A 13897-nucleotide genomic window follows, 5' to 3' on the forward strand; every position below is an offset into this window, starting at 1 on the left:
AGCCACGTGTAAGTGATGGATTCTTTTGTCTGGTTAACACTCTGCACCGAATACCTCGGAGGCGCTCCCCATTTCAACAAGTCCATAAGATGAGGAGCGGTGATTCACCTTTCATACGTCTTCGCTACGGGGAAGTGGCAGCCAGAATGTGAGTCCAGGTGTCCTGAGGACGGTCTGCATTTCATTCATTGGACAATGCACCCTCCTCCCTCCAGCTCCACACACAGAGCATCCCTGTGTGATTAGTTACATTTCTAGAGACTGATGATACCGTGTCTTGTCACTGAGTGTTACAAAGCCCATCTATGCATCACATTATTAATCTGACTATAGCAGATGCCTCTTCAGAAACAAGGTGGGTGTACTTAGTAAGATGCTGTGTCGAACAGAGGCGAGAGCACAGAATATAATTCACATTTGAATATACAAAGCAGCAACTAAAAAGATAAAATGCATTTATATTCTTTTCAGGAGTACAGAGTGTCATAAAGGGTGCCCTATTTATATGTTCATGCCAGTGGTTGCCTTCACGATAAACTGGGAGAAGCCCAGCACCTCACTGGAGATAACTCAGTGAATGAACAAGCCACTGAGGTGAAAGGTCACACGAGAGTGCTCTGAGGTTTGAAGCTCTCAAGCTGTGAGGTGCTTGCCTCTTCTGCATTGGCTGTGACACTTCATTTGAATACACTCAAGGAGGACTCACATTTCACACTTGATTTGTCCACATGTCTGGCACAATTAAAAGCTGTCGTTAGTTTTTCCCAGACATTGCATTTCTTTTTCTTTCCTGTGCTGCATCAGGGAGGAGAGAGAGTGCAGTGCCAAAGATGCTGGACTCAGCTCTGAGATGGGCCGCGGAGGCAGACTGAGCTACTCGTTCTGGCCAGCTTGAGTGCTCAGTCATCTATAGTTAATCTATAGGATACTTACATTAAAGATCCGTATCAAGGGCTTGGGGTAGACTTTAATTATGAAGAGAAGCCTATTCTGAACAGATATTAGAGGCTGAAGATGCACACTTCACACTAAAGGTTAAGGTGGGACTGACTTTCAAGGATGGATTGGCTTGAGAGTAGAGTGTCCAACATGGCGGTATCGCTGACAAAGCCAGTGGGGCTGGGGGTAGTGACTGTGATGTCAGGAAGAGCCTTCCAGAGGTGCCATCCTTGATGACCATCTCACCATGCTCTCCAGGCTGCTCTCTGGGATGCCAGGCAAAGGCTCTTTGGCATACATTTGATAAAGTGACATATGCTGGTGGTGCCAGAAGAGGGGCGGCTCCGGGCGGTGCCCCAGGTGTGCCCCTGCAGCCCCCACGTCACTGGAGGACGCAGGCCCCTTTGGGCTTGACCTCAGTGGTGGACACCACCAGGGACAGGTTTTGCTTGGTGTATGGGGGGTAGCGTAGAGTGTTCAGCTTCTCCATGCCATGGCTGCGCAGGAGGACCCCGCGCTGGTGCGAGAAGGTGTCGAAACTGAACTTGCCGTGGTACATGCCCATGCCGCTCTGCCCTGCAAGGGAAGGAACAGAAAACCAGTGAGATCAGTGTGGACTATGAAGCTTTCTTACGAAGTTTTTCAATCACAACAGAACCAGGAGCTTCTCAATGCAGAATCTACACAGAACTTGTCTATAGAGGCCCAAAGAGTGAATGGGAGTGTACAGGGGATTTTATTTTCATAGGAGGCCTACTAGCCAACTGCCTAGACTGCCAGCTATCCAGAAACTCTACGGCTAGAAGTCAGTGTCAGCTTGCCTGTGGTTATTGGCAGTAAAATTATTCAAACAGCATGTGTGATGGGCAAGCAGTTTCTACTTTCCAGGGTGAGACCTGGCCTCTGTGGGAGAGCTGGGTCTGAAAATATACTCCACTGCTCTACAGCAAAACACCCCGTAGTACCACCCAAATTGCCACTCTGCCAACAGAAGGACCTTTCCTAACAGTCAATGTCATTGACAGTGCAATGCCTGAAGCAGGGTTAACCGTGAAGTGGTGGCCACCTGGCGACTGGCTGTGTTGTAGGGCACACGGTGTCAGTCACCCTGGCAGCCCCCTGTAGGGCCATGCCATGAAAGAGCGCGGGGCGGTCTAGAGCCAAGATGCATGGAGCAGGACCCACAGGAGGAGACCCAGATATGAAGAACTGTGGAAGGTCAATTTTCACGATGATCTAAGGGGATAAGCCCTTGATTGCTACGGGCTTCGAAATTATGGGGTGTGCACATGTATGTTCACTTGCATGTGAGCCTGCCTATGTGTGCGCCCACATCACAGGGCATCCCTCGGGCATGGCAGTATCCCGCCACCTGGACTCTGCCACCATGGGTCATCTGTAGCACCCGGTCCATCTGGCGTGTAGCACCATCGGTAGCAGTGTGGGAGAACCCCTGGCATAATGCGTAAACAACTGTGGTATTGTGGCAACCCTTGGCACGATGATGCCCACCCCTGGCTTACGACTGGCGATCACTTTATGACTGTTATACAGTGATCTTATTTCCACCACGGTGCTCCCTCCTGTCAGGACACACTGTGGATAACCATTGACCTATTGCACCCACACCTGGCACAATGCTGGCTATTGCATAAGGGTTGCTCTTGGCATAATCTGCGCAGGTTTTCGTGATGGTGCACACCCCTGGCACAATGCTAGCCATCCTTCATATACTGACACTGACAGTGTGGAGTCCATCAGTGGAATAATTTTGACCCAAGCTCAATGGTGTCCGCCTTTGTTATGCTCTGAGCATCCTCCCCATGTAGCTGTTCACTCCTGGCATACTGCTAGCCATCATTGGCTGACTGTGAGCATCTTTGGTATGGCAGATCCCAGATACTATTTAATGGTGGGAATTCTTGTGTATGCTGGGGATCCTTGGCATGATACTACGGTTTCCTGGCATAGTGCGGTCTGTGATTCCTGACATATTGTAGGCATCCTTCACATGATGTTTCCCACCAATTGCATCATTCTTGGCATATAATATTCTATATTGGCGTTGAGTCCATCACTTACATAGTGGTTGGTGGCCCTGGCATAATAGTGCCTGCTGCTCGCCTACTGTAGACATTGCTCAGAAAGAAGTTTTAGTTTTTTTTAAATTTTAAACACGAACAGCAAATCCTGACTTTTGGTAACTTCAAGCACCTTGGGATGAGTACACTGTACGGCTTCCACCAGTCCGGAATCATCCAGACGCGTATCTTCCATCCTGTGTGATAATAACCATGAGAGCAATGGAAGGAGGTTTCTGTGACACACCAGTGTGCACCCTCCTTTGCATGCCTCGGCATGGCTGCTGTGGAATACTTTCAGTCACTACTGTGCCTGGTGACTGGGGTGGTGCCTGCAGAAGATAAGGTCACCCAGTATGGTTGGCGAAGAGGCCAGCCTCTCTATCTAGGTTCGTGCACCAGCTGTGCTGACCCTAAACGCGGCATAATTCCGATACCTACTGACGTGCCCCACAGCTCTGTATATAAAAGGCGGCCACCAATGGGTGGGCTTCTCCTTTCCACCCCCCAAAGAAAAACCGTCTTCATAACGAACTTACCTGGACCTACTGAAAGCAAAGGAACACTATAGTGCTCAAAATTCTGAGAAAATGGTGGAAGTCAAGCTTTTAAGGGAGGACGGTGCGAGCATCAACCTAGCCTCAATTGGAACCATCAGGGAGAAGTGTGGAGGAACTGAACATACCATCCACCAGTCAAAGCCAGGGGAGGCGGAGTGTGGAGGGATGTGGTCCCCTCACTTACCTACTTGACCAGTGCTCATTGATATGAAACAAGGCATGACAGGCCCGATGCCTGTCTGTACACCACTGTTCTCCTACTAGGCGCTAGAAACCAGTCAGAGCTCACTCTCTTTGAATCCTTATGCCTTGGAATGAGAAACTCCACAAGAGTATTAGGGATTGGCAAAGAAATGGTTGGGGTCCTAATGGAAACTCCTTCAATCTGATAGTGACTTCTAGCTTCCAGGCGTTAAACTGGATCTGGAAATTTTCAAGCAGTACCTGTGTGCGCTGGTAGGTGGTGCCATTTGGCTCCTCGTCAGTGTTCATTCCGTCATTCGCCTGGCATGCACGGTGCCTGTGTAGGTGCCACCCCAGCACCCTGACATCAGTCTTTTTCTTTCCACGCCAGTCAGCGCAGATCTGAAAGAGCTACCACCAGTCATTTTCTGACTGAGATTTTTGGACATCAGGTCATAGATTTTTTCGAGAATCTTTTCTTGTGGTGCATGCTAGATTTCAAACACTGTGGTGCCTGCAACAGGCAGATGTTTGTGACAGACCCACACTTGTGTTTTTTGTGGAGCTTTGCGCTAGAAAACTACTCCAAGGCCTGCAAGGCCTTGCTGTCCCAAGAACGTGAAGGCACTGAGGAAACAATCCCTGAAGGTCCTCGCCGCCTGACATCAGACGACCCTGCGATGTTCTTCATCTTGCCCCGCTGAAGGTACTGGGAGCATTTGCAGAGCCACTCTCGAGGCTTGTCATCCCAGTTAAAATTGTTAGGTAAGTCTCACATGCACAACAAGTCAAAGTGTTCTTCGACTTCTCCGCGCCGGTCGAAGTCCTCGGACAAAGCACGGGAATCACAGCAGTGCTTGAGGCCTGGCTCCTCCATGGCCGATCAGAGTTTCCCCAGAGCCGGAGTGACCCCACCCAACTTAAGGAGGACTATAAGACCACGTACCTCATATTTGGGTAGCCCAACCCATCTGGAGCGTCTTTGGGCTCTACAGATTCAGCGGGGGCTCATACTGGATTTCCACTATTGGGTTTGCCTTTGGCACCATTTGGGCCCCATGGACCCGGTGTTGGATCTGGAGCGACTCCACTCGCAAGACTGTGACCTTCCCTGGAGCCCACTCCAGTGATGTCATTCCCGGCGCCACCGACATCTTCAGGTGACGCCGATCCCATTGTCATTCCCAACTCCACTATGGATCGGAGTCGCCTTCAAAGTCGGAGCCAGTGCAGTTTTTGTTTGACAGGCCTGAAGAGAGTGACAAATGAGTGGGGTCTGATGACCCTTATGGATTCCAGCATCCCCTAGATGACTCAGAGTACAACTGGTATGAGAAATTGGAGGATTCCAATGGGTTAGACACCTCACTGATACTGGCTTGGTCTCTCCTCCTATCGTGGCTTCGGAGGAGGGAGCCTTACTTCTAGTGATGGTGCAGAGGGCGGCTGAGGTCCTGGACCTTCATTTGCCCTCAGTAGCAATCAAGACGAAAGTCATGACAGAAGTACTTCGACCAGGAGTTTACCCCTCTGAACTTTTATACTCCCTTTTAATGTAGCCCTTACAGATGTCCTGCTCGGGGCCTGGTCCAAGCCCTGCACAGGGGTCCTGTGCACAGGACAACTGTCTGCCACTATCACCCCGCTCCAGGGGACCCCACTTTCCTCATCCAACACCCCACCCTAGTGAGCTTGGTGGTATAAGCCTCCACCTCCCAAATCAACCCAGGCACATTCCCTATCACTTCACCGGATGAGGAATCTAAAAATCTGGACACCTTTGGCAAGAGGATGTTCTCTTCTGCCAGCCTTTTACTGCAGTCAGTGAACATTGCGCCTTTTGGTCTGTGGCCTAAGCCATACTCTCCCAAGCTGTTGCTGATGGACGAGATGCAGCGGAGTTCACCATACAATGTGGGCTGCGCACAACTGACTAGCTAGGACGAGCAATTGAGTCTTCTGTGGCACTCAGATGGCACACCTGGTTGAGAACCAATGGCTTTTCAGGGGATGTCCAATCTTCCCTCATGGGCATTCCCTTTGATGGCTCTCACCTTTTCGGCAAAAAGACAGACTCATCACTGGAGCGCTTTAAAGACAGCAGGGCTATGGCCAGATCTTTGGGCCTAGCCACAGCTCCCCACCAACCGCAGTCTGCCTTTTACCCCTTCCGTGGCTATGGTAGGGGCTACCAACCATGACCTTTCCCACCCAGCCTCCAAAGTTAACAAGCTTACTGGCCATTTTGTTGCCACCTATGCAGTTCCCATAAATAACATGGGATCACCAGCCATAAGTTGACCCAGTCCACCGCCTCCCTGGCAGCCACTGCCCCAAGCCACTTTAGTCTGCCCTCATACCAGCCTGGGCACACAGTGGGAGGCAGGATTCACCATCATGTGTCCCCCTGGCAGTCCATATTATCAGAGAAGTGGGTGTAGGAAAGTACCATCTTGCCTGGCATGTTACCCCCATATTTCACTGTATATATGTTGTTTTAGTCTATGTGTCACTAGGACCCTGCCAGCCAGGGCCCCAGTGCTCATAAGTGTGCCCTGTATGTGTTACCTGTGTTATGACTAACTGTCTCACTGAGGCTCTGCTATCCAGAACCTAAGTGGTTATGCTCTCTCATTTTTTTTCCAAATTGTCACTAACAGGCTAGTGACCAATTTCACCAATTTACATTGGCATACTGGAACACCCTTATAATTCCCTAGTATATGGTACTGAGGTACACAGGTTATTGGGGTTCCAGGAGATCCCTATGGGCTGCAGCATTTCTTTTGCCACCCATAGGGAGCTCTGACAATTCTTACACAGGCCTGCCTTTGCAGCCTGAGTGAAATAATGTCCACGTTATTTCACAGCCATTTACCACTGCACTTAAGTAACTTATAAGTCACCTATATGTCTAACCTTTACCTGGTAAAGGTTGGGTGCTAAGTTACTTAGTGTGTGGGCACCCTGGCACTAGCCAAGGTGCCCCCACATTGTTCAGGGCTAATTCCCCGGACTTTGTGAGTGCAGGGACACCATTACACGCGTGCACTATACATATGTCACGACATATGTATAGCGTCACAATGGTAACTCCGAACATGGCCATGTAACATGTCTAAGATCATGGAATTGTCACCCCAATGCCATTCTGGCATTGGGGAGACAATTCCATGATCCCCGAGTCTCTAGCTCAGACCCGGGTACTGCCAAACTACCTTTCCCGGGGTTTCACTGCAGCTGCTGCCAACCCCTCAGACAGGTTTCTGCCCTCTGGGGTCCAGCCAGGCTTGGCCCAGGAAGGCAGAACAAAGGACTTCCTCAGAGAGAGGGTGTTACACCCTCTCCCTTTGGAAAAAGGTGTTAGGGCTGGGGAGGAGTAGCCTCCCCCAGCCTCTGGAAATGCTTTCATGGGCACAGATGGTGCCCATTTCTGCATAAGCCAGTCTACACCGGTTCAGGGATCCCCCAGCCCTGCTCTGGCACGAAACTGGACAAAGGAAAGGGGAGTGACCACTCCCCTGACCTGCACCTCCCCTGGGAGGTGCCCAGAGCTCCTCCAGTGTGCTCCACACCTCTGCCATCTTGGAAACAGAGGTGCTGCTGGCACACTGGACTGCTCTGAGTGGCCAGTGCCAACAGGTGACGTCAGAGACTCCTTCTGATAGGCTCCTCCAGGTGTTGCTAGCCTATCCTCTCTCCTAAGTAGCCAAACCTCCTTTTCTGGCTATTTAGGGTCTCTGCTTTGGGGAATTCTTTAGATAACGAATGCAAGAGCTCATCAGAGTTCCTCTGCATCTCTCTCTTCACCTTCTGCCAAGGAATCGACCGCTGACTGCTCTGGAAGCCTGCAAAACTGCAACACAGTAGCAAAGACGACTACTGCGACCTTGTAACGCTGATCCGGCCGCCTTCTCGACTGTTTTCCTGGTGGTGCATGCTGTGGGGGTAGTCTGCCTCCTCTCTGCACTAGAAGCTCCGAAGAAATCTCCCGTGGGTCGACAGAATCTTCCCCCTGCAACCGCAGGCACCTAAGAACTGCATCACCGGTCCTCTGGGTCTCCTCTCAGCACGACGAGCGAGGTCCCTTGAACTCAGCAACTCTGTCCAAGTGACTCCCACAGTCCAGTGACTCTTCAGTCCAAGTTTGGTGGAGGTAAGTCCTTGCCTCCCCACGCTAGACTGCATTGCTGGGAACCGCGTGTTTTGCAGCTGCTCCGGCTCCTGTGCACTCTTCCAGGATTTCCTTTGTGCACAGCCAAGTCTGGGTCCCCGGCACTCTAACCTGCAGTGCACGACCTCCTGAGTTGTCCTCCGGCGTCGTGGGACCCTCCTTTGTGACTTCGGGTGAGCTCCGGTTCACTCCACTTCGTAGTGCCTGTTCCGGCACTTCTGTGGGTGCTGCTTGCTTCTGAGTGGGCTCTTTGTCTTGCTGGACGCCCCCTCTGTCTCCTCACGCAATTGGCGACATCCTGGTCCCTCCTGGGCCACAGCAGCATCCAAAAACCCTAACCGCGACCCCTGCAGCTAGCAAGGCTTGTTTGCGGTCTTTCTGCACGGAAACACCTCTGCACGATTCTTCACGACGTGCGACATCCATCCTCCAAAGGGGAAGTTTCTAGCCCTTGTCGTTCTTGCAGAATCCACAGCTTCTACCATCCGGTGGCAGCTTCTTTGCCCCCACAGCTGGCATTTCCTGAGCATCTACCCACTCCCGACTTGATCGTGACTCTTGGACTTGGTCCCCTTGTTCCACAGGTACTCTCGTCTGGAAATCCATTGTTGTTGCATTGCTGGTGTTGGTCTTCCTTGCAGAATTCCCCTATCACGACTTCTGTGCTCTCTGGGGAACTTAGGTGCACTTTGCACCCACTTTTCAGGGTCTTGGGTTGGGCTATTTTTCTAACCCTCACTGTTTTCTTACAGTCCCAGCGACCCTCTACAAGGTCACATAGGTTTGGGGTCCATTCGTGGTTCGCATTCCACTTCTAGAGTATATGGTTTGTGTTGCCCCTATCCCTATGTGCCCCCATTGCATTCTATTGTGACTATACATTGTTTGCACTGTTTTCTATTGCTATTACTGCATATTTTGGTATTGTGTACATATATCTTGTGTATATTTGCTATCCTCATACTGAGGGTACTCACTGAGATACTTTGGCATATTGTCATAAAAATAAAGTACCTTTATTTTTAGTATATCTGTGTATTGTGTTTTCTTATGATATTGTGCATATGACACTAGTGGTACTGTAGGAGCTTCACTCGTCTCCTAGTTCAGCCTAAGCTGCTCTGCTAAGCTACCTTTTCTATCAGCCTAAGCTGCTAGACACCCCTCTACACTAATAAGGGATACCTGGGCCTGGTGCAAGGTGTAAGTACCCCTTGGTACCCACTACAAGCCAGGCCAGCCTCCTACAGTGGGTTCTACAAATTGTTTAATGGGGCTACTTCATCCCCTTTCTGGAAACTACCCCCACCCAAGCCACTTTCTCATGACCGTCTGACGGAGGACAATATCTCCTTGCTCCATCAAGAAGTACTGGCTCTTTTGTGGAGAGGAGCCATCGAGAGGGTGCCACCATCAGAAGTAGGTCATGGTTGCTATTACCACTACTTTCTGGTCCCCAAAAAGGACAGAGGGCTCCATCCTATTCTAGACCTGAGCCTTCTCAACTTTTTCCTGAAGAAGGAGAAGTTCAAGATGCTCATGTTAGCTTAGGTCTTGTCTGCCCTTGATACTGGAGACTGGAAGGCAGCGCTGGACCTGCAGGATGTTTATTTCCAAATCCCCGTCTTCCCTGCCACAGGCATTACCTGTGATTCAAACTGGGCCACAAGCATTTTCTTTCGCTGTGCTTCACTTTGACCTTAACAGCTCACCTCAGGGTGTTCACCAAGGTGATGGCAGTGGTTGTAGCACACCTGTGGAGATCAGGGGTTCCAGTCTTCCTCTACCTCAACAACAGGCTGTTGAAGGCAGGCTCGCCCCAGGCAGTCATCTCCCATCTCCAGACTACGGCGGACCTCCTGCACCCACTGGGGTCACCATCAGTGGGCCAGAGTCTTGCCTGAGTCCCTGTCAGACACGCCCGTTCATTGGAGCTGTTCTGGACACAGTGCATTTTCAGACTTATCCCCCTTGAATCACGAGTCCAGGATATCCAGGCTATGATTCCGATGTTTCAGCCTCTATCCTGGATTTCGGTGAGACTGACTCTGAGGCTGCTGGCCTTCATGGCCTCCTGTATCCTGCTGGTAACTCACACACATTGGCACATGGGGGCTCTGCATTGGGACCTGAAGTCACAGTGGGTACAGCATCACAGAAATCTCTCTGACATGCTCCAGATCTCAGAGGGAACCATCAACCCAGAAGTCAGTCATTGCTAACTTGGGTTGGAAAATTAGCTTTAAAAGAACCAGAGGTCACAAAAAAGGCAGTGGTCATTTTGAATCAGGCAGGACTTTAGTCATGCGTAAGGAATGGAGCACAATTGGAAATCTTAATCACTGACAAGGTGACCTTTGACACCATCCTCCAAACACAGGCTCTTAGCACCCTGTGGTGATGATGGAGAAGGCTTTAGGCCTACCACTGTAACCTGACTGTAATAGTGCAAAACATGCACTGCGACCAGTAAAAAGAAACCCTTTTGACAGGTAAAAACATCTCTTTTAAATATTAGTAAGTCATCCCTGTGCGAGCCTTACAGCCCATAAGGTAGGGTGCATGGTATTTAAAAGTGGGGCTTGCAGAAAATTATTATTACCATGTTCTATAGTGACAAGGCCCAAAAAGTTATTTTCACTGCAGGAGGCCCAGCTGTACCTTGTAGAAAACCAGATTAAAGTACTTATACTGTATTTTGGGAATAAATATTTAAACAATTATTTTTTAATATTTGTAGTAGTTATTTAAGATCCTAAAGCTATGGTGAATTTGGATTTCTAATAAATATTAAGGAAAAGTAGGTTTTAGAAAGTTACCTTTTCCCAGCCTGATGGTGATGTAGGCTAATTTGCATTAGTTTTCCAGCTTCTCCCAGCCCTTGATGATCCTTGAATAGTTGTGAAAAAGATGTGAAATGTCTCCCAGGAGAAAACCATAGGCTCACCTGAATGGACAGAGACGGCTCCTCTGAACACCACAGAATAAGCAGGGTAAGAGCTTTGGGCATTCATTTTGATACAACAGTATCAAGTTCTGCTTGACAGGTCTGATGTTTACATATATCACCTGCTGAGGGACCCTGCTTTTGTCTTACTAGACTTCTGTCTCTGGGTTTGCTGTGGATACAGTACCTACTCCAAACTCGATTTTAGTGTTAGATGTGACAGAAAACTAAATTTCCCATAGTATACCCCACAGACTCATAGCCCATGCTTAGTGTCGCTAAAGACTTACGCCATCTTGGAAATTCTCTGACACATTGCATTTTGGGCCTGTTTACAGTAGGGCAAACAGGAACTACTGAAAAAGTGGGTTGGTTGGCCCCAGAAACGTTTACCCCATTGTTTAGGGAGGGGCTAGGAATCATGTCACCCACTACCTTGTACTAGGCATAAATGCGCCATGCTAAGGCACCCACTTCAGAACACCCTGTGGATCTGCGGAAGATCAGAAGAGGATTGGACCGGCTGTCTGTGGCCTGAGAGGAGCCCAGACCTGCTGCCTCTTGCACCCAGTACGAAGACATGGATGACCTCCTCTGTGGCTATAGGGAGGCCACAACCTACAAGACACATTTTCCTGGAAGTACCCAGCTTACCATTGGCAACTGGAATGACACTGCTGGTCGCCTTTGCCTGACAACCTGTCTGTAAGTGCACCCCCTGTGGTCATAGGGGGCTTTAGAAGTGTACTCTTAGGGTGGCCCAGGAATTTAAAGACTTTAAGACTGATTTAATTCTTGGGGGTAAGGATACTCCATCGCAATGGCAACGGAGTATCTTTACTGCAAAGAATGCGGCCCTCCACCTGATTTAGATGCGGGCATACCATAGGTTTAATCATGGGGGAGACTACTTTGTTTCCACTGTGATTAAACCCCTCCTTTGGCCCTGTGGAGTAAGGACCGTCGGAGGCAGACTTGTAATTTCGCCCACCTGGTTTGAATGGGTGGAATTAGAATTTTAGCTCTCACTGTCCATCACCACCAGGAAAAACCTGGGCGCCAGCAACAGTGAAAACTGCTAAATACACCCACCCAATGGCGTTTTATTTTTTACTTTCAAAAAGAAAAATCCCGCAGAAAATAGCAAACAGTTTGATGCAAGGCTCTCTCATGTTGATGGAGCTCAGTACCAAAGTATGAAAAGCACTGACAGGAACCCCCGTGACGATGGTTCCTGCCAATGCTTTAGAAATGACCACCACCAGATTGGTTGTCACTTCTAAATTAGGCATCCAATATCTCCGTAAGGGTGATGGAGTAATTTACTCTGACAAGGGTTGTGATTATTCCTTGAGGTGGGATAGTCACCCACTCCAAATAATACCATAATTTCTTACACTGATGTTTGGGGACAAAATATTTGCATTTTCAAACATAGAGGAAGCAAATATTTGAGTGGTACTTTATACAGGGCTCTGGGAATTTTATAGCTTAATACTGTGTTGGCTTTTAAGACGCCTTTCTCTGAAAGCTGAAGTTTCTTTTTGCAAGATCATTATAGCATTTAATCTTACCCCTCTGTCCCTTAAAAGTAGATTCTCAGCCAGAAATCATGTCTAATGATGTACTTGCAAGGGTAGGATGGGAAATAAAAGAACACGAAATAAGGACATGAAGGAAAATTATATATTTATTTTTTAAAGCTACTGGCCTCATGAAATTGCACGTGCAGGTGTTTTAACAGCCAGCTATACCTATAGCTTTATAGTCAAAAACTAAGAAACTGTGCTGGAAATTAACAATGTTCTCGGCCTCTTTTAGTCTTTTTTGTGGGGGCTGAACCACTTACTCCCTCGGGGAAGGTCAGGTTTGCTTTGCACAGCAGGGAGGTATTGGAATATTTAATAATTCTCCTTCAGAGCCTAAACTCTGATATAAGTGCATGGTAAAAAAAGATGGGCATTGCGGGAGCCCTCATGAATGTCTTAGTACTGGGATATCAGTATGGTTCAGTACATAGACGTACATTATTCAAGCCCTATTCTTTCTGGTGTGACACATATTTTTCTCAATGGCATTTGCATGATTCACGGTTATTGATAAATAGTGCTCCTGGGTGCTACTGGCAACCTGAATTATAGGATTAGGGGCCAGATGTACGAAGCATTTTTCAAGTCGCAAACGGCGAATCGGTCCATTTGCGACTTGAAAAATTCTATTTGGGATGTACAAAGCCCAAACTGCAATTCGGTAACTTGTTACCGAATCGCAGTTTGGGTTTTGCGATTCGGTATTAGGAAGTGGCGTGACAAGGGCGTCCCTTCCTAATACCGAATCCAGATGGTATGTATGATTGTTTTGTTTTGTGACCGTGAATGCGGTCCAAAACAATTAGTTTCAAACTGGTGCTAACCCATTCACAAACGAGAAGGGGTCTCCATGGGACCCCTTCCCCTTTGTGAATGGCAGCAAAAATATTTTTTCAGAGCAGGCAGTGGCTGCATTAAAAAAAAAAACTGCTTTATTTAAAAGCAGTCACAGACATGGTCGTCTGCTGTTTCCAGCAGGCCACAATCCCTGTGAGGGTGGCCATTCCCAATGGGGTCGCAAATTGCGACCTACCTAATGAATATTCATGAGGTAGGTCATTTGCGACCCCATTGGGAATCGCAAACAGTGTCATTGACACTGTTGAACATCAGGTTTTGCGACTTGCAAATTGTGAGTCGCTATGACTCGCAATTTGCGAGTCGCAAAACCTGAAGTTCGTACATGTGGCCCTTGATCCTCTGCAGAATGCCTGTATAAACTACAACCTTTTAGTTCATATATTGCAAGGCCATGATTTTCTGGTCTGTCTGTTTTCCAGACCACTGCATGTCCATCATACTTAGAAAAACAAGTAATGGGTGGAATACTTGAATAAATCTCAAACACTCACCCCTACACACACACACACACACACACACACTCTCTCTCATGCATGCACACACATATATACACACACACACAC

General features: G+C 48.6%; 1 protein-coding gene across 1 annotated transcript in view; it reads right to left on the bottom strand.

Moving 5' to 3' along the window:
* Positions 1–438: 438 nt before the first annotated feature.
* The window catches only part of LOC138293660 (aldehyde dehydrogenase family 3 member B1-like), a 106528-nt gene continuing 93069 nt past the window's right edge, over positions 439–13897 (bottom strand). The window contains exon 10 of the mRNA XM_069232956.1: positions 439–1515. Within this exon, the coding sequence (XP_069089057.1) occupies positions 1322–1515 (194 nt within the window). The 3' untranslated portion in view covers positions 439–1321. The remainder of the gene's footprint in view (positions 1516–13897) is intronic.

Source organism: Pleurodeles waltl, chromosome 4_2 (genome assembly GCF_031143425.1).
Source record: "Pleurodeles waltl isolate 20211129_DDA chromosome 4_2, aPleWal1.hap1.20221129, whole genome shotgun sequence".
NCBI lineage: Eukaryota > Metazoa > Chordata > Amphibia > Caudata > Salamandridae > Pleurodeles > Pleurodeles waltl.